The sequence below is a fragment of the Sander lucioperca genome, chromosome 15 (assembly GCF_008315115.2).
Source record: "Sander lucioperca isolate FBNREF2018 chromosome 15, SLUC_FBN_1.2, whole genome shotgun sequence".
NCBI lineage: Eukaryota > Metazoa > Chordata > Actinopteri > Perciformes > Percidae > Sander > Sander lucioperca.
The window spans coordinates 27,457,160-27,484,466 of NC_050187.1; the positions used below are offsets into that span (position 1 = coordinate 27,457,160).

Genomic DNA, 27,307 nt, shown 5'->3' on the forward strand with positions numbered 1-27,307 from the left:
ACGACGGTTTGAGTGGGTTAGGGACGTGGGCTCAAGACTGGACGGTTGTTAGTTCAAGTACTCGGCCACAGTGTTTGGAAAGAAACATGCACACCTTTTTTCAGCACAACACTCTTCTATATTTTAGCAAAAGCTGATGAGGTTGTCTGCCTTCAAAACAAGATTTTCTTTTATTTTCAAAATGAAGCATACCAAACTAAGTGTCAAAACTGGATATGTAATTAGCCATCTCATCTCCCCACACTGCAGCTGCAAAAATGACATGCAATCTAGTGCTCAACTGCAGCTAGGCTTTCTCAGCAAATGTACCTCCAACGCCATCTATGGGTACACGCCACACTGGATTTTCCACCATCTTGAGTTTCCTAAAAACAGTTTCCACCTCTGAGGCTTTCTCCATCATTATTCTGAAAAAGTCTCATTTAGTTAGAGCTGTGACTCTCAACGGCCGGGCTGCCAGCTGCTACTGGACTGCAAAAGAGTTATCTGACAAGAGCCGATCATCCATCCACTCCCCCCGGGGTTCAGCTCATTGTTTAGCTGTTTGTGATAACGTGTCAATGCTGTGTTGTTGTTTCCGCTGCTAAAAAAGTCCAGCTCAAGTGGCCAGTGGTTCCTTATTGCAGGTTTAAAAAATAGTTAGTTTTCTGTCAAAATAAAGCGAAAGGTTTTTATTTAGACTGTTCACTCAATTAAAGGTCCCATGGCATGAAAATTTCACTTTATGAGGTTTTTTAACATTAATATGAGTTCCCCTAGCCTGCCTATGGTCCCCCTGTGGCTAGAAATGGTGATAGATGTAAACCGAGCCCTGGGTATCCTGCTCTGCCTTTGAGAAAAAGTAAGCTCAGATGGGCCAATCTGGAATATTCCCTATATGACGTCATAAGGAGCAAGGTTACCTCCCCTTTCTCTGCTTTGCCCACCCAGAGCATTTGGCCCGCCCATGAGAAAGAGAGAGACATCATGGCTTTCAAACAAGCGAAGCATGGCAGTTGGTCAAGGCCACGCCCCCCCCTCCTCAATAGCTACAGACACAGAAATGGCACATACTAAGGAAAGCTCATTGTGGGACTGGCTCTAGTGGCTGTAATTCTGCACCAAGGCTGAATTTCGGGAAAGAGACTTCAGATACAGTATTAGGGGACCACTAAGGTCTATATAAAAGAGACTTCAGATACAGTATTAGGGGACCACTAAGGTCTATATAAAAGCATCCAAAAAGCAGCATGTCACAGGACCTTTAAAAATTAACTAATGTGACAATTTCATGACAGTTTAATATGTTTGTGAGCAGCATGATACTGTATTTATTCACAATTCAGTGCTGCTTTATTAATATTTGGAACAGTTTTCAATGTAGCCATCTTGTTTAGTGTGCAGACTTATAACTTAATAATTAGGAATAATTAAGAACATTGACTGGTAAGACACTCACCTCAATAACACGTGAATCAAAGTCCTCATAGGTTTCTGTGGAGAGAGGGGAAAAGAAAGAATGAAGTTTAGATAATAAAAGCTTTCACACACACACACGCATGCGCACACACGAACACACAAACACACGCACACACAATAAACAGATTAAACCGGGCTCCTACAAGCGTAACAAATACCCAGAAGCCCTTGCAGCAGCTGACACTGTGTTGACACTTTTCATTGTTGGTGACCTCTGAAGGATGTTTCTTACCAACAGCAGCCTGTTCACCTCTAACCAATTAACAAGAAACAAAGGAGAGTTGACTTAAAGGCTCCAAGGAGAAAACACACAAACACACACCTCTCAGCTGGGGCATTAGCTCACCATCTGTGAGAAACTGAACCTAATCAGAGAACAGCAACCTAGTTACAGCTCTCTGCACATCACAGTAACTGGGCTCAGTGTGTATCTGCATTTGAGTGAGAGCGACAGACAGAGTGTGTATAAAAGAAAATGTTTGCACATGTGAGAGAGAGAGAGAGAGAGAGAGAGAGAGAGAGAGAGAGAGAGAGAGAGAGAGAGAGAGAGAGAGAGAGAGAGAGAGAGAGAGGATGTAATGGCGTGAGAGCTTGTTAACATGGTGACAAGAGAGAGGAAATATCATGAGGAAATGAGAAGAAAAAAAAGGGAAAGAAAGGAACGAACAAACGTCGAGCAAATAAGAGACTCAATACAAGAAGAGGGAGCATGACTACAGAGACTCGTCCCTCAACTGTCAGCAGTTTGAGGTAAATGGGATAAACTTAATTCTGACAGCAATGACCAAGATTTAAACAGGTAATATGGCTGGGAACAGGAGGCTAGCAGCTCCGTCAGTGAATCAGGTGGAATTAACAGTGTTCCTCAGGGTTTGTAATGAGAAGTTGATTATACTGGAGGTGCACCTTCAGAGACTTTACAATACAACATTACATTCAACCTTCAACCCAAAGTCCTTATTTAAAGGTCCCATGGAATGACAAATTCACTTTATGAGGTTTTTTAACATTAATATGAGTTCCCCCAGCCTGCCTATGGTCCCCCAGTGGCTAGAAATGGAGATAGATGTAAACCGAGCCCTGGGTATCCTGCTCTGCCTTTGAGAAAATAAAAGCTCAGATGGTCGAATCTGGAATCTCCTCCTTATGAGGTCATAAGGGGAAAGGCTACCTCCCCTTTCTCTGCTTTGCCCGCCCAGAGCATTTGGCCCGCCCATGAGAAAGAGAGAGACATCATGGCTTTCAAACAAGCGAAGCATGGCAGTTGTGTCAAGGCCACACCCCCACCCTCCACCTTGCCCCCCCTCTCTCCTCCTCAATAGCATTTAAAGCTACAGACACAGAAATGGCACATCCTAAGGAAAGCTCATTGTGGGACTGGCTCTAGTGGCTGTAATTCTGCACCAAGGCTGAATTTCGGGAAAGAGACTTCTGATACAGTATTAGGGGACCACTGAGGTCTATATAAAAGCATCCAAAGAGCACCATGTCATAGGATCTTTAAACCCTCCTGTTACAGCAGACAGGACTGAAAGGATGGTGATGGGAACACAGTGTTGATAGACTTCTTTTCAGTACTATATTTTTCTACCACATGACACCCGGGGGATATATAGATTTTCTTGCTATCATGAGTCAGAATGTCCACAGTGAGAAAGGTCTACTGTATTTCTTACTGAATCACAGTCGGACAAACTCACAGGTGCCGTTTTTTTGTCTCTGCCTGCAATTTAAAGTTAATCTGAAATCTGGTTAGATTTGCCTAGTTTAACTAAATTACAGATGAAGCAACCTAGAATTTCCCCTGCCTCCCTACTAGGGCCCAGGCAGCACCTGAAATCACATGTTCTTATCAGGCCATGGAAATATTATCTTGAGGCCTTTTGTAAAATCCTGAGAGGCTACACGTTGTTGTTTTTATGCTTAGAAAGTAGTGAGATACCTGAAGGAGACACATCTCTACTTATAGACTATGCTCTTTTCTGTGTCTAACGTTGCCTTGCATGGCATCTGAAATGCATGGCATCTGAGAAGAAAAAAAGAGAGAGATAGGAGAGAAAAAAATAGGCTGACAGACAGAAGATGAGGTAGAAAGAATGAAAGAAAAAAAATGAGATAGTAGAAAGAGAGAGAGAGAATAAAAAGCCTGAGATAGAGAAAGCGACAGAAAGTGTGACAGAGAAAGGAATTGAGGAGAAACAGAGAAATAGATGTCTTTCTAAATTAGGAAATTGTCCTACTTGACACTGTAGTCACATTCCCATCTTCATCAGTCCTAATGGGCCACCATACTGAACTGTCACTCTCTTTCTCACTCTCAGGGCAGCCTACACCCCTTATTATTCCTCTATTGCTTCATCCACCTCTTCTTTTTCTGTCACTACAGCCATTTACAGCTTGACCGAGATATATAAATCTGGCTTAAATGTTGCAGACACACACACACACACACACACACACACACACACACACACACACACACACACACACACACACACACACACGTTTAGTTTACATGTTTGTACACCATGTTTACATGTTTGTACACCATGGGAGCATTTGCATCTTAGTTTACCTCCGTTGGGTCCAGGGTCAGGGGGGCCCAGACTGATGCCCCCCCAAGAGTTTCCCGTCCATCCTCTTTCCCTCTTCACCTTCATCTTCCTCTTCCTCTCCCACTCATCCCTCTGACGCACTGCAGAAAGACACAACCGACACATTTATCACTGAAGCCCGAGAACACACAGAGGCCACCACTGACTTCAAGGAGCACCACATTATGAACACCAAAGGTGCCATTTGTCACTGTCTAATCAACTGTGTAATTACTTTTAACAATTGACATCACAGTGGAGACAAATTGGCATCTCACACCAGTGGTGCTGTGTGTGTGTTTCTGTTTCTCAAAAGTAAAGGTTCCTGTGGAGTTGTAGACCTCTGGTAGCACTGTGGAGCTGTTTTCCTATGAGTTAGTCCCAGTTTTGTTTATCTCATGCATTAATTGGCACGTGCGTGTGCACATAAGTAGTCTCGCTTTGCCAGACAGGAGGAAGGTCTGGCTAGTCCACACAGCATTCTGGGATGGGAGAAAAAACGTGCTCTGGTTTATTGGCATTTCTTTAAACCAATCACAATCGTCTTGGGTGGTGCTAAACGCTGGACAGAGCCACATTGCCGCTGCAAAATAGCCTCGGGAAGGGAACTTGTTTTGGTGGAACATGTGTACGTTCAAAAGTTATTTTAGTCGTGCGACAGAAAACTCAGATTGGACAGATAGTCTAGCTAGCTGTCTGGATTTACCCTGCAGAGATCTGAGGAGCAGTTAACCATAGTCCTCATAAATCCACCGGAGTTTAAAATTCCAACTCAAAGAAAGCGGAATGTAATGGACATCTGGCAGAACAGTGAAACCCGGCAAAATTTCTGGCGCCACGGGAGCAATCCCAGAAGTGGAACGTCGTGGATATAGACTAGCACATAAGTGACGCGTTTCATCTTCCTGCCAAAAGTTAATAAGTGGACGAAGATGGATGGATGGAATATGGCATAAGTGTTGTATTTTCCTGGTTTTGAGGCTGCATTACAGTAAAGTGATGTCATTTTATGAATTTACCAGACTGTTCTAGGTGTTCTATTATTTGCCTTTACTTTCACTTAGTCATTATATCTACATAATTGGTGATTATTTATCAAAAAACTGCATGTCTGCCTGTGTTTGAATGTATTCAGTGCATTCTGTCTCTGTACCTAATTCAGCTTGCACCTCCTGCTGCTCACTCTCGCCTCTTCGACTCATGCTCTGCAGATTCCCATCCTTCAGGACTGGAGCGTTCAGACCAGGCCACAGAAAACCACCACGACCTGGTGGTTAAAGACATAGAAGGAGAGAGGAAAAGAGGACACAAAAAAAAAAAAAAAATCAGGGAAATGAGGAACAAAAGAGAAGAAAAATATATTGTACCAATCATTTTGCAAGTCTATATTTGTTATTCTTGTACATTGAGAACTGAGAGAGTAGCGAATAAGAAAAAATGAACAGAGGTACCCACAGATTTATTTGAGTTTAGGGTGTCTGCAGCTTTCAGAAAATTTGTTTGAAGAGAGATTAAAGATTAAAACCTGCTTTGCTTAATCAAAGTCCAGCTGAGTCTCACAAGCTTAGTTTTTGCTAACAGCTGCTGTTGGCATGACGACAACAACAAGCAGCATTCTTTTGAACTGAGCTGCATATGCAAATACATTGAAGATATCTTTCAACTTTTTTTAACCCTCCTGTTGTCCTCGGGTCAAATTTGACCCATTTTCAAAAAGTATCAGAGATTTGGGTTTCTTTCAACCAAATTAAAAAAAAAAAAAAAGTAACATGGAGGGTTCCCTAAAAGGGAAGTAAAATAAATGATCAGTTGACTACTTTCATTGAATTTGGGTGTTTTATTCTATTTTCTAGCATTTGAGGGAAAAAAAATCATAAAAGAACATTGAAAAAAGTGTCAGAAAAAGATTAAAAACACAAAAATGTCAAAAGGCGCAGAAAAAAAATCAACAAAGACATCGGAAAAAGTGACAAAAACATTGAAAAGAGTGACAAAAAAATCGGGGGTGAAAGCGACAAAAGTGTCGAAAAAGAAAAACTAAACATTGCATGGTCGACGGGAGGACAACACACGGGGTTAAAGACTTTTCCGCCACGACAGATAGATGAGTAGGGATCGTGAAAGAGCGATAAACTAGAGAGATTTAGTTAAAGTGAAAAGGAAGGAGAGAAGAGACACGCTGACAAGACTGTGACACAGAGACTGAATGAAGACTGATAGTTCCTCTTCAAAGAAAAACAGAATAAAGAGGACAGCAGAGTGAATGAAGGGTGATTTCTATCCCTAGTATAGCAGTTTTATAAATCAATCAACTTCGACTAATGACATTTTCTAGTGTGTTGTGTCCAGCAGCATACATTTAAATATATTTGGAAGGTGTAGAACAGACCTCCAGGAAGATTTACACTGGTGTGTTCTGAGATTTGAAGAAATTAGATTTTGTGAGTTTCTAATTTCTGAACTGCACCCAAGAAAGCGGGAAAGAAAAAAAAACATCTGCAGAGAAAGAAAGACAGACAGTCGGCGGACGGACACAGAGACAGACTATGCCTCACCTTCTCCGATGTTCTGTCCTCGGTTCAGGTCTCTCTTAACTTTGCGTTTAGTTCTCTTCCCTCTACCCTTCCTGGCTCCGGCACCTGACTCCGCCAACACACCTCTCCACAACTCCTCAGCCGTCACTGTAAACACACACAGACACACACACACAGAAATAAACATAACAGCTTCTATCTTTTCTCCATTTTATCTGTATGAAAAAAACAAAAATGATATCCGGTCAACCACCCAAACTTAGCAACAGGTACTTGAGACAATAAACAATAAACGGCCAATTATCATTGGAACACAACTCACAGGTGCTTTTGTAAATCAAGCTATTGTATAAAATACAAATGGTTAAAGGATAGTGGGTCACTTTGGGCTGCAAATTGTGATTTTATTGCTCCAACATGGGGACAAGGAATTTCGGAAAGAATCTTTCCATGTACTTACACTTGTTGAAGAAGCTGCCATGTCTGGTTTGCTGCCATGCTGTTGCAGGGAACAGTGGAAGTGCAGGGGTTCTTTGGAGAGAGGCAGCTGAAGCTCGACTCGCCAACTGGGATACCTGAACTACTCCCCCTACAGTACGGAGTGGTGCTGCACCTGAAAGAGAGAGACATCGGGAGAGAGACATCACAGCTATGAATACACTCTTCACAACTGCAAGCATCAGGCTTCGCCAATGTAATGGTACTTCAACTTGAAAAATGACAAATTAAAGTATAAGTTATATCACGCATCATGCTGACTAGGGCTGGGTGTTATAGGAACACGATATAGGAACATTTGCAATATGCGATAATGTTGTTGAATATCGCGATAACGAAATTACATGCGATAAATAAATAGATATTAAAGTGTACTCAGTTCTGCGTTTCTGCTGCTTTCAGTATTCTGCTAAAATACAACGTATTGCTTGTTAAATGAAAAGGAAAAAAAAAAATCCAATATTCTTTTATTGAACACATTGTACATTGAATTGAACATAAAAGGCAACACTAAAAAATCCTTTTAAAGTGCAGTTTTGTACTGATATTTTCTTTAAACTAACATCAAATCTCAGAGTGTCTTTCGCAATATGTCGCAGCCTTTCGCGATGTGTTTATTGCAGTTGATATCGCGATGACGATAACAAAAACGATATTGTAACGGCCGGCAGGATGCCGTTGTGATGACTGTTCTGCACTGCAGTGCAAAGGATCATGGGACACTGCTATTAACGGTTCCTGTCCTAGTTTAAGTATGTAAGTGATGTTCTGTTAGTGTTTTCGTTATGCATTTATGTTACCTGGGTTTTAGTCTTGATTTAGTGTTCATGTTTATTTACATGTGTTGGGTTTCCATGACTGAGACACTGGGGTAGGTTGATGACATCTGTGTATCGAGTGTGTGTAAAAAGTAGAGCTGGGCAATATAGCGATATTATATCGATATTGTGATATGAGACTAGATATCGTCTCCGATTTTGGATATCGTAATATGGCATAAGTGTTGTCTTTTCCTGGTTTGAAAGGCTGCATTACAGTAAAGTGATTATTATATTTTCTGAACTTACCAGACTGTTGTAGCTGTTCTATTATTTGCCTTTACCCACTTACTCATTATATCTACATAACTGATGATTATTTATCAAAAATATCATTGTGTAAATATTTTGTGAAAGCACCAAAAATCAACACTACAATATCGTTGCGGTATCGATATCGAGGTATTTGGTCAAAAATATCATGATATTTGATTTTCTCCATATCGCCCAGCCCTAGTAGAAAGTGAATAAACTACTTTGGATTTCAGTAGCTTTGACTTTCTGACTTCTTCCATGTAGCTTGCTACAAATATATTGTGCTACTGGGCATTGTTTAGAAAATTATAACACCAGTACTAGTACCCTTAAAGTGATAATTATACCGATAGAGTACTTCATTGGATATCTTTTTTTCTCCTTGTGAATAGAGGCATTAAGTTAGGTAAAAAAACATCACCGCTAGCAGCTGCAGTTGCTGGCCAATCACACGTCGCATTAAATCCAATAATCAAGTGGTGATTGGTTACGAGCAAAACTATACAAATAGTAAAAGATTTTGTAGATCTAGGTACAAAAAAAGGATCAAATGCAGGTATCATTTGATTGGAGAAGTTTCAATACTACTCGGTACTGGGTTATTTCGGTCGATACTTTAAAAGCTATTGTGCACCGATACCCAGCCCTACTGCTGATATGGACTTTTTAAAAGGTGTCCTGCCACACAAAACAATTTCTTTTGAAATATATTAGGTCCATGTGTGTTTGTGTTATGTCGTGAATGTGAAAATGAACTGCTACCTCCTCTGTTAGCTCTAGCCACTGAAGCTGGTCAGTATGACGTGGTGTTGCCTGAGCTCATTACTATTCATGAGCTTGCCCAGTTGCACTGGGCAGAGCCATAGAGATAGTAAGAGTTGCAACACTCTTTGATCTCACTAGCGGGGTGGTCACGTGGTTCATGTAAGCCTGTATAGTTCCAAACACACGCAGCGCTGTCATGTTCTACTATGGGACTGACAGCAGCGATTGCGATATTGAATGGTAAATATAAATAAAAACACATACCCATGTACTTTTTTGATTGTTATTGCATATTTGTAAATGTCAGTTTTACATTTCAGTGACAACTGAAAGCTATGTAAAGATACGTTTTTAAGTTTTGGAGGGAAAGCTTCACGTCCGTGTTAGCATGAGTAGCACTAGGCTACTGTCTTGTATTGTCCTTCGTGTCACAGGGGCTTCTTTAGTTTATTTACATTTTGTATTAGCCTGTCCAAACGCGTTTTGTTCTTATGTCTGGGACCCCACCACTCCCGTGCCAGTTCATGTTAAATGATATCACATAGTACGCGAGGGTCACCGGGGGACCCGAAGCTCAACGCCAGGCCAATGCAAAAACGTCAAAAATAAACTAAGTCCCGGGGACCCGAAGGACAACACAACGGTTAACCTTAACCTTACAACATCTTTTTTTTTTTTTTTTTTTTAAATCAAAGATGATTCAAGATGTTCTTTTTTGCACATCTGGACTATTGCATTTTCCTTGATTTTGCTTGTAATTCCGATTCACTTACCTGTGGTCAGAGAGCGAGAGAAAGCAGAGCAGCAACAGTCCATTCAGCATTTAGTGTCCAGCCCACTTCTTCTGATGAGGCAGGAGTTGACCACACAACCATGATCATTTTAAGACTAAGCCATACACAAAGTATCACATATATTAAATAATAACAACTCATTACACTTGGATGAATAAATGAAATGTATTTTTTTATTAAACAATGAGTGACAACAAGAACAAGTACAGAAAAAGAAAGGAATACAGTGGGGAAAGGAAACAATTAAAAAAAAGCAATACAAATAAGATTTACCGCTGGCACCACTGGTTATAAAACCCTTCAGCAAATGCAGATTCTACTGCCCAATATCTGCACGCTGCAAAGGAGGATGCAGCATGTAAAGCTGGAGCCAGGAGTTTTGGGGGTTAGGCTGAGGTTAAGGATTCAATTAAAGTGCATCCGGGCTGAGAGGAAGGTAAACAACCATGATAAGGGGTACCTTGGCAGCAAGAGTCAGACTAAGAAGGCGATTTCAACACAGCAGACTTCCTCACCTAAGGTCATAACATCTAGTCCACTGCCAAACACCTTACTGGTTGCCATGGATGTATTTGGCCTCTCCATCCCCGGCACACCATCCGCAGCCTCCAGTTGCCTCTTATTTCAGCAGCCAGCAGCCACCACCAGCAGCCGTCGCCAGCACCAGCTAGGGCTGCTCGAATATGGAAAGAAATATGATCATAAATACTTATATCAATATTGAAATCACAATAATTTAATACGATTACTCGTTGACTTCTGGAACAGTGGAAAACGTTAAATAAGTCAACAGTAAAAAAAACCACAACTGTGAAATTTGCCTTAATACTTTTTCATATTTAAACTTATGTCATTGTCATGTCACTTACTGATATTTTTTTTGTGTGGAATAATTTGTATTCATACATGTAATCCAACAGCCCTTTCAAGGGTATAATTAAACAAATGCAACCTTATTTCTAGACACACAGTACTCAGCTGACTAGCTAACACCGTCAGGTTCAGCAGATAAAACCTAAATAAAACCCGTCCTTAATCAACCTTGATGATCCTAGTAATCCAACATCAATAACTAACTAAATAAAAGTTGTCAGAGATTCACTACTGAACTTCGTAATTGTTGGTGTAGCGATACCTTCACAGCTGGCGAAGTCAAGCTAACAAACAAGCTAACAAACTAGCAGGCAATCGGTCGGCTACCAAGATAAAAAATATATATAATTACGCTGTGCACACATACAAATAAATATCAGTATATGCATCATAAAGGGCCTCTAAAAAATATATACAGTTGACAATTCAAAAGAGGTAGCTATTTAATTAACTTACCTCATAAGTTACTCGATGGCCAGCAATAGAAATGAATGATGTCCGACACCGTGAATGGATTGTTTGGAACTATGCGAGACTGCATACCCCGGAAGTAGGCGGCAAAAAGCGTACAACGGAGTCCAATGGGAGTGTCGCCACTCTGTCTTTCTCTATCACTCTGGCGCTGGGTAAAGGATGCTGACAGCCAGGCTCTCATTGGCTAGCTGTTAGCCAATCAGAGTCAAGCAGCATAGCTCATTGAATATTAATGAGAACTGGCACAAATCTTCCTGCAGGCTTTCTATACCACGCTAGAATGGTTTGAAACAAGGTAACCAAGGCATTTTTTTCCACAAAAAAATGTTACAGAGTCCATGGTAGAACTTCAGACATTACCACAAAGTAATGAAATACGTGTGGCAGGGCACCTTTAAAAATAAATAAATAAAAATAAAAAACACAGGCTAAAAAAACATAAGCTAAGCAGAATCAGTCACCTCCCAGGTCTCTCACTTGGTTCCCACAACCCATTAACACAGTACAGAGGAGGGAGGGAGTGAGGAAAGTAAGGCCTGATAAAAGTTGAGATTTCAATTATGACCTTAACATTTAATGACGTTGTACTTATTAATAACGATTAGAGAGCACTAACGTTAACACGCGCGAGCAACAATCAACCTGTAAAACAGACACAATGACAGCGAGTTTAATCCATTTTTTTATGTAAAAGTCTAAAATGTAAACACCTTCATGTTATTCTTAACGACATGCAATACATATTTTCTGACTGCATTGAAATTAAAGTTAGTTTCTGGACGTGCCATTTTATGGCAGCCCTGCAGCAACGACAGGCTTGTCCCGGGCCAGAGTACCGTAAAAAGAACTGACCATAACCGCGTAGTCACGCATCTAAACATAAATAAAGTGAATATACTCCGATATATACACTGAGATGTTTAAACGAATCTGTGGGGGATAAAAAAGAGAAATAATTCACCTCCGATTGTGATGCGGAGGGCACAGCACACACGTATGGACGCCGCCATGTTGGAATTATGAAGGGTCCTTCAGAGGACAACAAGGCGCCTGAACTATGCCTGTTGAAAAATAGAGAAATACAGAAGAACTGGGTTTTCTGGATCTGGCTTTTTTGGTTTGTAATATTCACATTTCATGTAGAAGATCATATATATATATATATATATATATAGACCCGCACAAAGTAGCCCTTCAGTTTATACAGTATAATCATACAATCACACTGAATGTGTATTATTAATACACTTCACTTAGAATCTAAGTGAAGTGAAAAATGTTCTATAATGATCTAAGTCTTAGATCATTATAGAACATTTTTCTCAAGAAAAGCTAGATAGTGCTACACAAAAGCAAAAAGTAAAAAATAAAATTCTATGTATGGAATTTTAATCAAACAAAATCTGTGAATCTTCTGGATCTTGTGGATATAATATAATGAACAAGAAAAGAATAAAATAGTATAAAAAAACCAACGGAGCAAATATCCTTCTTCTCATTCTCACCCTTCTTCCTCTGCTCATTTTCTCAAATGGCCCATCTTCATTAATTTTCTCCTTCATGTTTTAATTTCCTGTTAAACAACATCACCTTCTGTTCCCCTCTAAAACACTGCTGCATTCACACACACACACACACACACACACACACACACACACACACACACACACACACACACACACTCGCACGCCCACACACACACACACACACACACACACACACACACACACACACACACACACACACAAACACACTCGCCCGCATGCACACACAAACACACACACACTCGCACGCACGCCCGAACGCACACACACACACACACACACACACACACACACACACACAAACACACTCGCACGCACGCCCGCACACACACACACACACACACACACACACACACACACACTCGCACGCACGCACGCCCGAACGCGCACACACACACACACACACACACACACACAAACACACTCGCATGCACGCCCGCACGCACACACACACACACACACACACACACACACACACACACACACACACACACGCACACACACACACACACACACACACACACACACACAGACACACACACACACACGCCTGTCTGATGAGATCTCAGTCCCGGGAGCAAAACAATCAGAGGAAAAACAAATTAGGGAGATCTTTCCAAGAGGTTGTCTGTTGAGTGACAGTAAATATAAAACCCCACCCTCCCCCCTTTCTTCTGATATAAATTATCACATCAAGGGGAGAGGAAACAAGATGAATATAATGTGAAGATGCTGAGGAGATGATGCAGGATAAATGTGAAGTTGATGAGGGAAGAAGAACAGTGAGGGGAGAGGGTGGGGGAATTAAATCCTGTTTACAGATGGTTATGAAATAAGAAATGTGCATGTTAATTATTCACACAGCACAAATTACGTTATGAAAGCGAAGAAGTCTGCTGAGAGGATCATACAGTGTGATATCAGTTACAGTTTTTTTTCGATTGCTAAACGACACTGGGCACAACTGAAGCCGCATGTGCTAAACTCAAACTACAGTCTGCACTACCAACAGTCACCTGAACTAAACAGTTCATATCTCCTGCAAAACTCATTCCAAGCAACACAACTCTTCACACACGTCTCAAAACAGACACTATGAACAATCCTCACTGAGATAACACACACTGTCACTCAGAATACACTGAGAGTAAAAAGCATCAAACACGAATACAGACATTACAAACTTTCTCATCTTTACAGTTTGAACAATTGAAGTGACTTCACACCATTCAATAGTTTCTTTAAAGAAAAGATATAGATTTGATGTAAAATACCAATTTTACGTAAGGTAAACAAGAAGGAATGAAAATCAGCAGTTTGCTTCAATATAGTATTTTGTCTCTAGTTTATGGAATTACTGATTAAAAAAAAACTAAAGGTGCATAACAGTAACAAAGAATAGTGTGACTAATTCTGCCTCTCTCCAGCATCATGCAGCAAGTTTTCTTCATCACATTGGATGTCTGCATCATAGAAATACAAATGAATGTGGTGTTTCTATTGCTTTCACTTCATTACTTTCTGAAAAACAGTAAGGAAGCAGTTTTACTATAGTAAAGGTATAGTGTTTTTCACATTTTTTTATAGCTGTGTATGTAACCTCAGTCATGTTACCTGGACATATTGGTATCTCTGCTCTTTTACCTGTTTCTCTCAAACGGTACAGTGTATAATTGTTTCATTCTTATTTGGTGTTTGTATACAAAAAAAGGCTTTCTGAGCTTTCTCTATATCAATACCATATATGTTCACTCACTAGTCTAAAACAAGACACCTGCTTAGGCTTTCAGCTGAAATTGCAATCAGCAGTGTTTGATAGGCACCAGACTGAAATCTATTCTGTTTTGAATGTGTGGTTAACAGTTTTGACAGCAGTGTGTTAGCATTTTAAAGTGGCTATATTATGCTCATTTTCAGGTTCATAATTGTATTTTGAGGTTGTACCAGGATAGGTTTACATGGTTTAATTTTCAAAAAACACCATATTTTTGTTGTACTGCACATTGCTGCAGCTCCTCTTTTCACCCTGTGTTCAGGTCTCTGTTTTAGCTACAGAGTGAGACCTCTCACTGCTGTAACATCTTTGTTGGCAGTCGCACACGCGCAGTAGCTAGGTAAGGATTACATGAGCTAGCTAGCTGTTTGATTCTACAACTTCAGTAGTACAAGGCAGGATTAGCTGGGAGACTTCTTCTAAAAGAGGGCACACTTCCAACTTTGCATGGATTACATGCAGAATAGGGACATGTAAGTTCTTTTGTAGATTATAGTGAACTAGTGTGTGTTGTAGCAGTGTTTTGCCATTCAGAACAAGCTAGCATGCTAGCACTAGCATGCTACGGTTAGCCACCTCGTTTCGGCTAGTGACGTAAAAAGCCCTGACGATTTTGAACAGCTCACCCCGAGACTGAAGGCAGGACACATTCATTATCTCACTCTAAACAGTATGGATGTTTTTTTTTCCAAGTTTGTATGCGTGTGGAAGCACCAGAGACACAAAATAACACCCCAAATCCCAGAAAAAGTGATTTTTTCATAATATGGGCACTTTACAGTTTTTCTCATTTGCTAAGACACACTAAATGAAACTGGGATCCGCTTTATCTTCATCATCACATTATTAGCACAGCAGAAGTCTTCTCTTGCAAATGTTTTAACACTTTTTCATTTGTTTCACACATTTTTCACACCCTTTGTCAAAACAGTTACCACAGATCTCATTGAAAGACCCCGAACTCTATTGGATTCACTGTGGTGAACAAAAGGAAAACATCTATTCACAGCTGATAGAAAGTACTTGCATAATTAGAAAACTCTATGCACCTGTGTGAAACTAATTTGCACAACTCTTCAATCAGCAAACAGTCCTCATCCATCTATAAAAGATGCCACCTCTGTGTTGCTATTTGCAAGCATGGATCAAAGAGGCCATAGAGTAAGAGGCCATGGCAGAGGGGCCAGAGGAAAAGGAGCCAGAGGGGCCAGAGGAAGAGGAGCCCGTATGCGTGGTGGAGGAGCTGCAGCAGCAAGAGGACAAAATCCAGCTCAAGTTTCAAATGAAATTGGGGCAACAATTATTGACCATGTCATCAATCATGGCTGGTCCTTTAGAGAGGCTGGACAAAGGGTCCAGCCCATTCTGACTCGGAGCACTGTGTCATCTATTGTCAGGCTTTTTCGGAATGAGAACAGGTAATTCACAGTGTTACTGTAATGTATACCACTGTGTATTTCAGCTTTACTGTATTGCCCTGTTAGCAGAACAAACTGTGTCTACAGTAATGCAGATGTTTTATCAATCCCATTTATGTGACTGTCATACAGTAATGTCAATTTTGACATGCTTTTTGCTTTTACTTTATAGGATCCACACATTACCACACACTGGTGGCAGAGGAAAGATGTTTAGTATTGAACAGGAGTCTGCCATTGTAGATATGGTAGATATGGTAGTGGCAAACAATGCAATCAGACTGCGTGAAATCCAGGCAGCAGTAATTGCAGATCAGGGAGCATTTAGAAATATAAACAGTGTGAGTTTGGCAACTATAGATCGAGTCCTTAAACGACACCATGTCAGAATGAAGCAGCTGTACCGAGTTCCATTTCAAAGAAACTCTGACATCGTAAAGGAGGCACGATTCCAGGATGTGCAGGTACAGATTTTGTTATTGTAATACCTTGTTTACCATAGTTACATGCGACTGGAATACTGTAATTTGCTTTATGAATTTGTACTTTTTCTTAGAGAATAATGGAGCTTGAAGCTGAGGGGGCACATCACAAATTAATTTTTGTGGATGAAGCCGGCTTCAACCTCTGTAAAGTGAGGAGACGCGGGAGGAACCTCATTGGGCAGAGGGCCGCTGTCACAGTGCCAGGTCAGAGGGGTGCCAATCTCACCATGTGTGCTGCCAGCTCCAATGATGGGGTCCTTTGCCGCATACCAACCATTGGCCCATACAATACAGAACGCCTCATCACATTTCTTGATTCATTGAAAGAAATACTGATTCCACCCGAAGAGAGAGGGCTGTTGAGGCCTGGCATGACTCTGTATGTCATAATTTGGGACAATGTGGCTTTCCATCACTCTCGCCTTGTGAACGAATGGTTTGCAGCACAGCCTCGTATTATGATGCACTTCCTTCCTGCATACTCCCCTTTTCTGAACCCAATCGAGGAGTTCTTCTCTGCTTGGAGGTGGAAGGTGTATGATCACCGGCCATATGAGCAGATGCCCCTCCTGGAGGCAATGAATGCTGGTTGCCTGGCAATAGGTGCAGAGGACTGCCAGGGATGGATGCGCCATGCAAGGAGGTATTTCCCTCGGTGCATTGCAAGGGAAAACATTCAATGCGATGTTGATGAGAACCTGTGGCATAATCGTCAAGAACAAATGGACTAAATGTGAAAGATAAAATATATCTTTTTTTTTTTTTTAAAGGTATTACCACCCATAAGTTTCCTTTGATAGCTTTTTTTTCTTTTTTTCAGTATCCATTTGAGTTTGTAAAGTGTCATATTTCATATTGATGGCTGTATTTTGTATTTTGTTGTCCATTGTGTAATGATTGAAATAATAAATTAATTTGACCACAAGTTGTGGTGTTTGATGGAAATATTTGCTTATGTTGCATGCTTTTAATGTTTTGTGAGTGTTAGAGCATTTTGCTAACAAAATGAGTCATTTTGGCCATTGAGCTTCAGTTTTATCCTGTGTGTTAACTGTTTTGAAAATGTGATGTCAGAGTGGGCAAATGTGTTTAAGCAATTGAGAAAAACTGTAACAAAGTGCTGTAAATCCACAGTGTTGTGCACATTGTGGTTAAAGTCATGGGATAAATGTGTAGAGTTTTGAAAACTGTGTTCAAGCAATGAAAAACGAATTAGAGTTTGGTCCACATGAACTGCTGCTGTGCAGACTGTAGTTAGAGTTTTGCACATGTAGCTCCAGTTGTGCCCACTGTGCTTTAGCAATCGAAAAAAACCTGTAAGATAAACTATATTCAAGCATGGGTAAAAACGTTGTCACTGTACTGACAAAGAAGTCAGCACTGTGTGTGTGTGTGTGTGTCTTTATGTGCAGTGGTGGAAAGTAACTTTTTAGGACTTAATTGATCCCAAGAGCGATATTCACAAACTACCCAGCAGTAGACTATATAAAGTAACTAGCCCCACCTTTATCAACTCCAATATTAAAGTGATTTACACATCAATGCATCAGTCATTCTCCAATAACATTCAGAAATACACGATTCTGCAAAATTGGTACTTTTACTGTAAGTATATTTTGATGCTAATACTTTTGTACTGTTACTTAAAGTGACTATATGTAACGTTTTAATGTTTATGAAGCTCTGTCATTTTTCATACAATGGTTTTAAATTACCTGTAACAGCAAACGAGACCAACTCCATTTTCATATAGTTTTTAGTAAGGCCTCTGCCCGGGTTCGATTTTTCCTGCAAAGTCACAGAATGATTTGCGGCAGGTAGACGGCGCTACTGTCACACATTCTGATGTGTCACAGATTTCTTTGTTACACCGAAAAAGCCTGTGTTAGTATCCAGCCTTTTGGGCCAGGGAAAATTAAGCAGGAGATTTCTTTATATAGGCCTAATTCTTATTTTAGAAGTTATCTGTTGTAGTTATGGCTGATACTGGGGCAGGGCCATCACAGAAAAGAAGGAAATTAAACAAAGAACTAAAAGCTAAAAAGGGAAAGAGAAAGTGAAAGACAATGGCGATAATGTCAGTCAACTTCGGGAGGGCTTTCAACAGATGGAGACAATTACGGGATTGAAAATAATTCAAAACCCATCCCGAATTGGCCCTCAGGAATGTAATATGTCTATTTTATTCATAAAATAACTGTACAATGTGGTTGTATATCAGTAGCCAACATATAATTATGTGCTCCTTCCATTTAGCATGGAGGTTTCCCCTTTACTCCATGTTTGTGTTGGCTTACTATTTTCTTTTCCCTTGTCCCCCTGTACTTGTGTAAAGCGTCCTTGGGTTTCATGAAATGTGCTTTATAAATCTAAGTTATTATTACGTTGGTTTCTACAACAACTTTTTATTGCTTTGGCTCGTTACACAGTGACAGTGATACCTGGTTTTGCTCACGATACATCCAAAGTAGGCTAAGTTACCGTATGCAACACTTGAAATGCTACGACGCATCTGTAACATTATCTCTTATTGTAAATGAATGATTTTCTGTCAAAAAATTCATCTCAACTATATGACCTCCCCGTAACGCTAACAATGGTAATACAGTGGGCAATACAGCACCATTTAATAAGGACCTTGACGATAGCAGGTGTGGTAAAAACACTACCGCTTTTGTCCAAAGCGGCCGCTAGAATCAACACAAACTAAGAGTTACATATAGCCACTTTGAGTAAAGTTTCAAAGCACAATTTATACTTGTAACAGAGTATTTCTACATGAATGTGTTGTTTGCTTTTACTTAAGTTAAATACTTCTTCCACCACTGCTTATCTGTATAGGCATATATCGAATTATCATCTGATAAATGAAGCAATACACAGAATTTAAAAGAAAAAGCAATTTTTTATGTTATTGTATTCATTGTAGGATTAAACCATGATAGAATGATCCTAGGGGACCTGGGGCCATAACTACCTCTAGCCCCTGCTGACCTCAGGTTCCTACCTATTTTTGTGTATTGAATTATATGTATTATTATTATTATGTGAAAACATGCCATTTGTATGTTCACTCATGTAATTGGTGCCACAACAATGCAAACATATTCACACAGCTGTCTCTGAGAGTGTGCATCACGCCACCGATCAGCACCTCTGGCCTTTGAACATGATTGCCACCCAGCAGAGTGATTATCCACTGTACGAGTGTCAATTTCACCCTATTTAAGATAATTGCCTCAATATTACATCCCCCTTTTCCCAATACGGTGGAGAGCTGCAATCAAAGAGCTGCTGAAGAAAGGACAGCCGCCCAACTGTGAGACAGCAGGAGGTGGGACTTGCTTCTGAAAGAATCAATGCATTTCCTACAGTCACTTTTCTTCAAAATAATTGCCCCATAATGACAGCTTCATCCAGGGTTTTATGTGAAAAAGTGAGTCACTATTCTCAGCTTTGTATGGTATCGTGCGGAGGAGTGAAGAGTGGGAAATCATTTATTTTAGGGTAAACAGTGCTGCCGGAGTTCAGTGCTACTCACGTCAAAGTAAGAGAAGTTTGTCTTGGAAACAGAAGTGCAGCTCACTAAGAAAAAGTTGGTGATGCAGTTTGGTTTCTGCACCATGGGCTTTTTCAAGCCAGAAGGGTGAGCTGTTTGTCTGTTACATTGAAAATTGGATGGTATTGGGTGCCTGGGTAGCTCACCTGGTAGAGAGGGCGCCCATATATAGAGGTTTACTCCTCAACGCAGTGGCTGTGGGTTCGACTCTGACCTGCTGCATGTTATCTCCCCTTTCAAGTCTAACCTAGACTTTTATATACATATACTTATTAAATAAATACACGAGTTCAGAGTTAATTTTGGATGTATTTGCCAACTATGTGGCAATGTTCCTTTCCGAGTTACAATGACAAAGCATTTGAATTTGCTACAGCTCTGATTTGAGCCTCTGACTGGCTTCTTCTCCATAGCAACAACAGCTAAGGCTCAATGGTAATGTTGTATTTACAATCATTCGCTGTACCAAACGAACAGAAAAACCATGATTTCACAGAAACAAAGACGAATCATTAAAACGGATGGCCTTGGCATAAACATATAGATATATGTAAAATGACTCAGGAAACTAAGGTGTTTCTATGTTGAGGAACATTGATAAGATCATTAAAGAGCCTGCCAGCTGTTTTCAATCATTCCGGCTGATTAGAGCTCTGCGCTCAGGTTCAGGTTTGATGGAGCTATGGGATTTACTTGAGGTTACCAAAAGTTCATCTCCCAATAAAGCCCCGTTTACACGAAGGGAAGACGCAGATATTTTCCTGCAGTTTGGCCTCTCATTTACACGAAAACCCCGTTTTTATCACAGAAAACGATTATTTCTAAAAACTCCGGCCAAAGTGGAGATTTTGGAAAACTTTGTTTGCACGTTTGCATTTAAACTGAGACAAACGGAGGTTTAGGCAGCTGAGAGAGAGAAAGAGGAAGTGAGTCGTTGCTGTTGTTGCTATTTTTGGGATTCTGATTGGCTAACGTGGGCTTGAACTTCTTGTTACACTGCCACCTACAGGTGTGGCATGCTCTTGACGGCATTGACAGCATATATACACGGGTACATGTAAACGAACACTTTTCTGAAAACATAGAGGTTCTAAATGTCCGTTTATGAAAATAGCCGGCCACGTGTAAACGTAGTCTAAGAATGATAAGGAATAAGTCGCCCTGCGTTAACAGGTGCAAGAAAACTTGCAGGAGAGAGAAGGAACAATTTGTGCACCCACTGAGAAGAAGCCTAATCAAGCTGATTAAGTGAAAACACCTGGGTGAGCCATGAGTGTGTAGGGCTTCAAAAGAAGTGTTAAAAAAATACTTTCACAAACAAACAGCCTCTGATACTCTGCAACTATGGTACATATGTCCATGTTTTGTTGTCCCCAAATTAAAAAGGTTGAAAATCAAAAGTTGGTTACCACGAAAAGCATTGTCCCAAAATCAGTAAAGAAATCCAAGTTTAATCAAAAATCTTGTAGTAAGGTAGGCATACATATTTAGTAAGGCCCAGAATGGCTGATGTTATATCTTATTACTGACACTCTCATACTCTTCTTGTACTTGAACTCCACATTTTCCATCAAAAAAATCCCCTGGCTTGAAGTAAGACCTCATGTCACCTCTACCTGCTGAATCCCAATCTTTCTCCTCCATACACTCCACTGCACTCTTATCTGGAACTTAAAGGATACGTCACCTCCACCTCTTTCCTCAGCTCTTACTGCTTTCCTTAGCACACCATTTTCTCACAAGATCATCATATACTCGCTTCTCCAGATTAGATATGATCTATTGTCTTTGAACTACAACTCTGATCCTACACTGCCTCCATTGTTTGTACTGTTTTAAAGTACTGTACTCCTTGGAGGCTGCTCTGTACAACAGCATGTCTGTGAATAGTTCTGCTCTTCAGGTAATACGGAGAAAATCATAATAAATACTCCTATTTATGGTATATTTACATTAGATATGTACAATTTAAATTTGTATTTAAAGTTAAATTAAAAGTTGTATTGTCTTGCATATGCATGTACTATTTATTATGTTTAGGGGAACTTGATTAGAAAAAGATGGGATTCTGAGTAACTATACTTATTTGTGAACACTAAAAGTCTGTATGGTCTTCTCCTTAAACACTTAAGCAATCTTTTCTCATACCACTGTTGTTCATGCAGTTTGCAAATAGCAGAAATGTGCTTTTGGGCTGATGTAATGCTGCCTTGGTTAACTTTTCTTGAACATATCAGTAACAACATTCTTTATAAAAATGCAAAATGTTTAAAAAGTATTCCCTCAACTTGTTTGTGTTTTGGAAAGGTAACTGTGGTCAATGTTCTACGAGACCAAGACCATCCTCCTGAGAACATGAATGTCTGTGCAACATTTCGTGGCAATCCTTCATTCAGTAGATCTTTCAATCTGGAGTTGTACAGAAAAAAAAACACTTCATACTTTGGACACAGTTTGGAATAAATATACTCAAAGTTAAAAGTATGTAATGGTACCACACTATTATATTTGGGAAACAGCAGTCACTCGTATGCTGTTGGCCTTGCTAACCTAGCTCTGTCAAACCCTGACATACACAAACATAACCTCTTTCACACACAACCTTTTTGACACTATATTGGTTATAATATTAACAGCTTGAGGAAGGAATATGAGCAAGAGAGAGGGAAGGAGAGGAAATCATCTATCCTCATCTATCTCACCCCATGCCAAGGACTCGCTCCCACCCTCTCTCTAGGCAGGGAGTCAGGAGTTGGACAGTGTTCTTGTAAAGATATTTTAGTCTGTTTGTGTGTGTGTGTGTGTGTGTGTGCATGTGCGTATGTGTGTGTGTGCGTGTGTGAGAGAAAGTATAAGTAAGTGTCTAAGTGTGTAAAACTTTATTTATAATCCACTGTTTAAAACAAAAAGATGGGAAGATACAGCAAAGCAACTGACCAGAGTGAAAACCACAAAATCCTAATTAACAGCAAAATAAAACCATACAGAACTAATGGGAGTAACACAACAACACATTGTAAACACAACACTCTAGTCAAACTGGGTTTTAAAGCTTTTTTATTTTTTAAATGAAGTACTGACCTGAGGAGGAGGTTGTGTACATGATGCTGGAGCTGAAATTATAAAACACAGCTTTATGTTGAGCCTTGACCACAGAACTCTTAACAGCTGTTGGTCAGCAGATCTGAGAAGTGCCGGTATATCAAGTTAAAAGATCATAAATATATGGGAGTGAGTGGAAGAAACGTGGGAAAGAGGATGGTCTCTAAAATGAAAAGATATGTCCGTATCATACTGATACATCTTCCTCAAATTTTCTGTTGTTTGACTCTTTTCTTCATCTTATCAACCAATCTTTGTAAGTCTTTATTCTTTACAGTTCACGTTCTATTTTTCAAAAATTCCAGTTTGTCCACAAAAACTTCTAGACTGATTTCACAAACAAAACAACAAAAATAAATAAACGCAAAATGCATAATTTCTTGTGTGTGAATGGAAAGAAAAAAGGGAAATACTTCTTGAACAACTAAATATACTTTTAAACGGTGTCATAATTATCACATAGAGCAGTTAAAGATAGACAGTTGTTTAAATGACAGCAATTCAATTACAAACATATATCTTATTACAGACTGATCTCATGAAGTGGCGTATGTATGACACGCCAATTTGTATGCCATTTTGGCGTGTTATCAAGACGCATAATCACTTTTTAGCGTGTTTATCAACGCCGTTTGGCCTCCATTGACTTACATTACCTTGCGTGTCAATTTACGTCGTAGCGAGTAGTATGAAAGGCCGAAAATCTACGCAGGGAGATTGGTCAGGGTGATGGATGGGTCAAACACAGGACTTTCACCCAGGAGACTGGGGATTGTGTCCTGCGTGTCACATTTCCTTCGTGTCCCGCGTGTCACGTTTCCTAAACCCAACCATTGCTTTCCTCGTTCTTCTTTTCCTAAACCCAACTGTGCCGTTGTTGTCCCACGTCCCGTTATTGTCATCCTAAATCCAACCGTCCCGTTCTTTTCCTAAACCCAACCCAAGCTCCAAATGCAACGTCCCGTTCTGGCGTAGACATACATGTGGATAGCTACAAATGCAACGTCCCATACTTCTGCATAGATAAATACGTGGATAGCTCATAATGCGTACAGATAACACGCGCTACTTGGCTTTAGAAAGGGGTGTGTATGTTTACACAAAGTCATGATATCAAGTTGCTTATTAATAATATCAGTTTGTGGGGCGCCCAGATAACTCAGTTGGTAGAGTGGGCGCCCATATATAGAGGTTTACTCCTCGACGCAGCGGGTTCGACTCTGACCTGCGGCCCTTTGCTGCATGTCCCCCTCTCTCTCCCCTTTCATGTCTTCAGCTGTCCTGTCAAATAAAGGCCTAAAATGCCCAAAAAATTATATATATATAAAATCAGTTTGTGAATGTTTAATAAAACTGTTTATAGTTGATGTTTATAGTATAGGATGCATTTGAAGTACTTTTGAAAATTCCAAAGCACTTTGAATTGAACTGAAAAAACACACCAGCAGGAAACAGAAAGACAGAGGCAGATAGTTAGAAAGTGAGTTGAAGGCTTCTCCCAGTGGAGTTGTCTTTAGGTCATCCTTCTGACGTGGATCGATACTATACCTCCCAGCTGTCCGCTCTCTGACACCTCCTCTTCCTCTCTTGCCCCTCCTCTTCTCTCCTCACACAGACAGGATGGGACAGGAGGCGAGGGGAGGTGACACCACACCTGTACAAACCAATAATTGTCACCAAATCCTTCCTGGCTTTGTTTTAATCTCGTTGTTTCAGCAGATATTTGATGGAATTAGTCCAGTAGGGTAAAAAGAAATCAAAACCATGCCTAAACGTTTCCCAGTGGCTGTGTTAATCTGCATACTCTCATCATGAGAATATTGCTTGCAGTGTCTCCTATGAATGCTAATGTGGTCTGGAAAAATGTGTATTTGGTTTTTGCTGTTTTGAAAAATGATGTGTACTCCACAAACCAGTAGGCTACGTAACTAGCATGCTACTGCCATTGTCTTCCAGCTTCCACAGCTTCTTCTTTGGCATTTAAAGCTGCACTCGATATAGGCTACGTCAAATTACTTAGTGATGTGAAAGGGGAGAGTTATCACCTGACTTTTAAGTTAGAGTATTTTAGCTAATTCTTATTGGTTTAACGGCCTGCAACTTTACAGTTCACTCAGCTGTTTTTAGTAAAAACCCACTGCCCTGCACCAGACTGCTGCAAAACAGCTTGATTGCTTTAACTGAACCAGTGAGGTTTTGTCCATCTCAGTTGAGCGTCTAAACAATTAGCATTTTTGTTACCCAGTTTGGTGGATCTGTCCTTGAGAATATTTTATTCTTATTTTTGCCCCAGCAATCACAAGAATCACAAAAGAAGTCCATTGTAGAAGAATTTCAGAAAATGCACCACAATACATTTCAGTCACAAAACTGTTACTGCTACCAGTATAACACAGAGCTAAGTTGTTCCCATAGCAGATAGCAGAAGGCATTTTGGGAAAAGTAGACAATCATTAACTTATTTAGAGGAAGGTGAGGCAGGTTGGGGAAAAGAATATCAAAATGTAACATTTCATCAAAAATCCACTCTATGAATTCAATAAACACCACAAAGTGATATCTACAGTGCGAGATGACTGAAGAAAAGTAAGTGGTGTGAACATTGTAATTTGGTGACAACAGCCTTGACGGGCGGATAAAGTTGCTATTTATGAGGAAATTGTCAAGGGGTAATGGGTAGAAAAAAACATTACTGTTGACAGGAGTAGCAGCAGAAAGAAATATGAAAGAAAGAGGCCTGATGTGTTTATTCACTCAGCACTGAAGAAAGCAGCAGTCCAGAGTTTGCTTAGGATGCAAAATAGGCAGTAATTTGGTGACTTCTCAGAGAAGATGTTTACAGAAAAAAGCCCAATTTTTTTGAGGTAGCAACAGTGAGGAGAATAGAGAAGTAGAGTTATTTAATTCCCTTTCAAGCACATTTTTCTATGAAGTGTGAAATTGCCTTACTTGTGTTTAGACCATTGCTTTTGTCCTTTTGTTTGTCTACCATTTATTGTCCCTTGCTATACAAAGCTATATAAAGCACTGAGGATCAATTAAAATGAATCCATCTCCTCGAGAACAACACCTCCGTTTTCACTTTTCTTCATAGTTTAACAGAAAAAAAAGGTTCAAAACTTCTTACACACGTCGGAAATTATACAGCCAATTCAGTGGCGGATTAAAAATGTACTAAGTGAAATATTATGTAACATTAAAAAACAAAAGGAGTAGAAGGGAGGAGAAGGAAGAAAAGAGAGGTGGAAGATATGTTGTATGAATACATGTTTGCAAAACTAGACTTTATAAACACATATTCATGCAAGAAAACTAGAATGCTGTGTCCTATCTTTTTCACCACCCTCAATCTTTCACCTGACTGTGTGTAACATGTTCTGACAGAAAACTTCTCTCTGAGGACTGCCTGCTCTTCCCTCCATTTCTTGACAGTGTCTACAACACCTTGTGAACAGCTAATGCAAATGCAAATTATGGACTTTTCCGTGAACAATGTCCAGCTGTTTCACAGTGTTTATCTTTTTTTTTGCTGTGGCCAACTAGACAATTTGACATCACATGCAGATATTTTCAGTAGCTACAATAAAACTTGATGGTTTCTTTTCATAAATGTATAACATGGTGTCAGTCCTTGAGAATAAAAAAAAAGGATTATTTTTGCCCCATCATTAAGCAATCGCAAGAATCACAAAAGAAGTCCATTGTAAAAGAATTTCAGAAAATGCACCACAATACATTTCAGTCACAAAACTGTTACTGCTACCAGTATAACACAGAGCTAAATTGTTCCCATAGCAGATAGCAGAAGGCATTTTGGGAAAAGTAGACAATCATTAACTTATTTAGAGGAAGATGAGGCAGGTTGGGGAAAAGAATATGAAAATGTAACATTTCATCAAAAATCCACTCTATGAATTCAATAAACATCACAAAGTGATATCTACAGTGCGAGACGACTGAAGAAAAGTAAGTGGTGTGAACATTGTAATTTGGTGACAACAGCCTCGATGGAAACATTACTGTTGACAGGAGTAGCAGGAGAAAGAAATACGAAAGAAAGAGGCGGACAAGATGAAAATTCAATGTTACTTAGACATTTGGCTTGATGGAGGGAGTGGAGGGGGAATATGGAGAGTTGGGGGGGCTTAAAGAGGAAGGGAGTTGGAGAGAGCCAAATAAACATGCAACAAAACCGAAGGAGCGGAAATGAAAAAGTAGGGTTACTGGGAGTGTTGAGAAAGGACTCTGAAAGCCAGAACGAGATATACGTATTTGTGTGTGTGTGTGTGTGTGTGTGTGTGTGTGTGTGTGTGTGTGTGTGTTTGTGTACGTAAGTTAGTGAGAGAAAGGAGAGTGTGCACA

The 27,307-nt window shown here is 40.0% G+C and overlaps 1 protein-coding gene across 1 annotated transcript in view; it reads right to left on the minus strand.

Annotated features, from left to right (window-relative positions):
- mrps5 (mitochondrial ribosomal protein S5) overlaps positions 1-12,138 on the minus strand; it is a 29,147-nt gene extending 17,009 nt beyond the window's left edge. Inside the window, exons 1-6 of the mRNA XM_031315994.2 lie at positions 12,025-12,138; positions 7,047-7,199; positions 6,608-6,733; positions 5,206-5,319; positions 4,034-4,153; positions 1,439-1,473 (exon numbers count right to left, since the gene is read on the minus strand). Of these exons, the coding sequence (XP_031171854.1) occupies positions 1,439-1,473; positions 4,034-4,153; positions 5,206-5,319; positions 6,608-6,733; positions 7,047-7,199; positions 12,025-12,073 (597 nt within the window). The 5' untranslated portion in view covers positions 12,074-12,138. The remainder of the gene's footprint in view (positions 1-1,438; positions 1,474-4,033; positions 4,154-5,205; positions 5,320-6,607; positions 6,734-7,046; positions 7,200-12,024) is intronic.
- Positions 12,139-27,307: the final 15,169 nt, after the last annotated feature.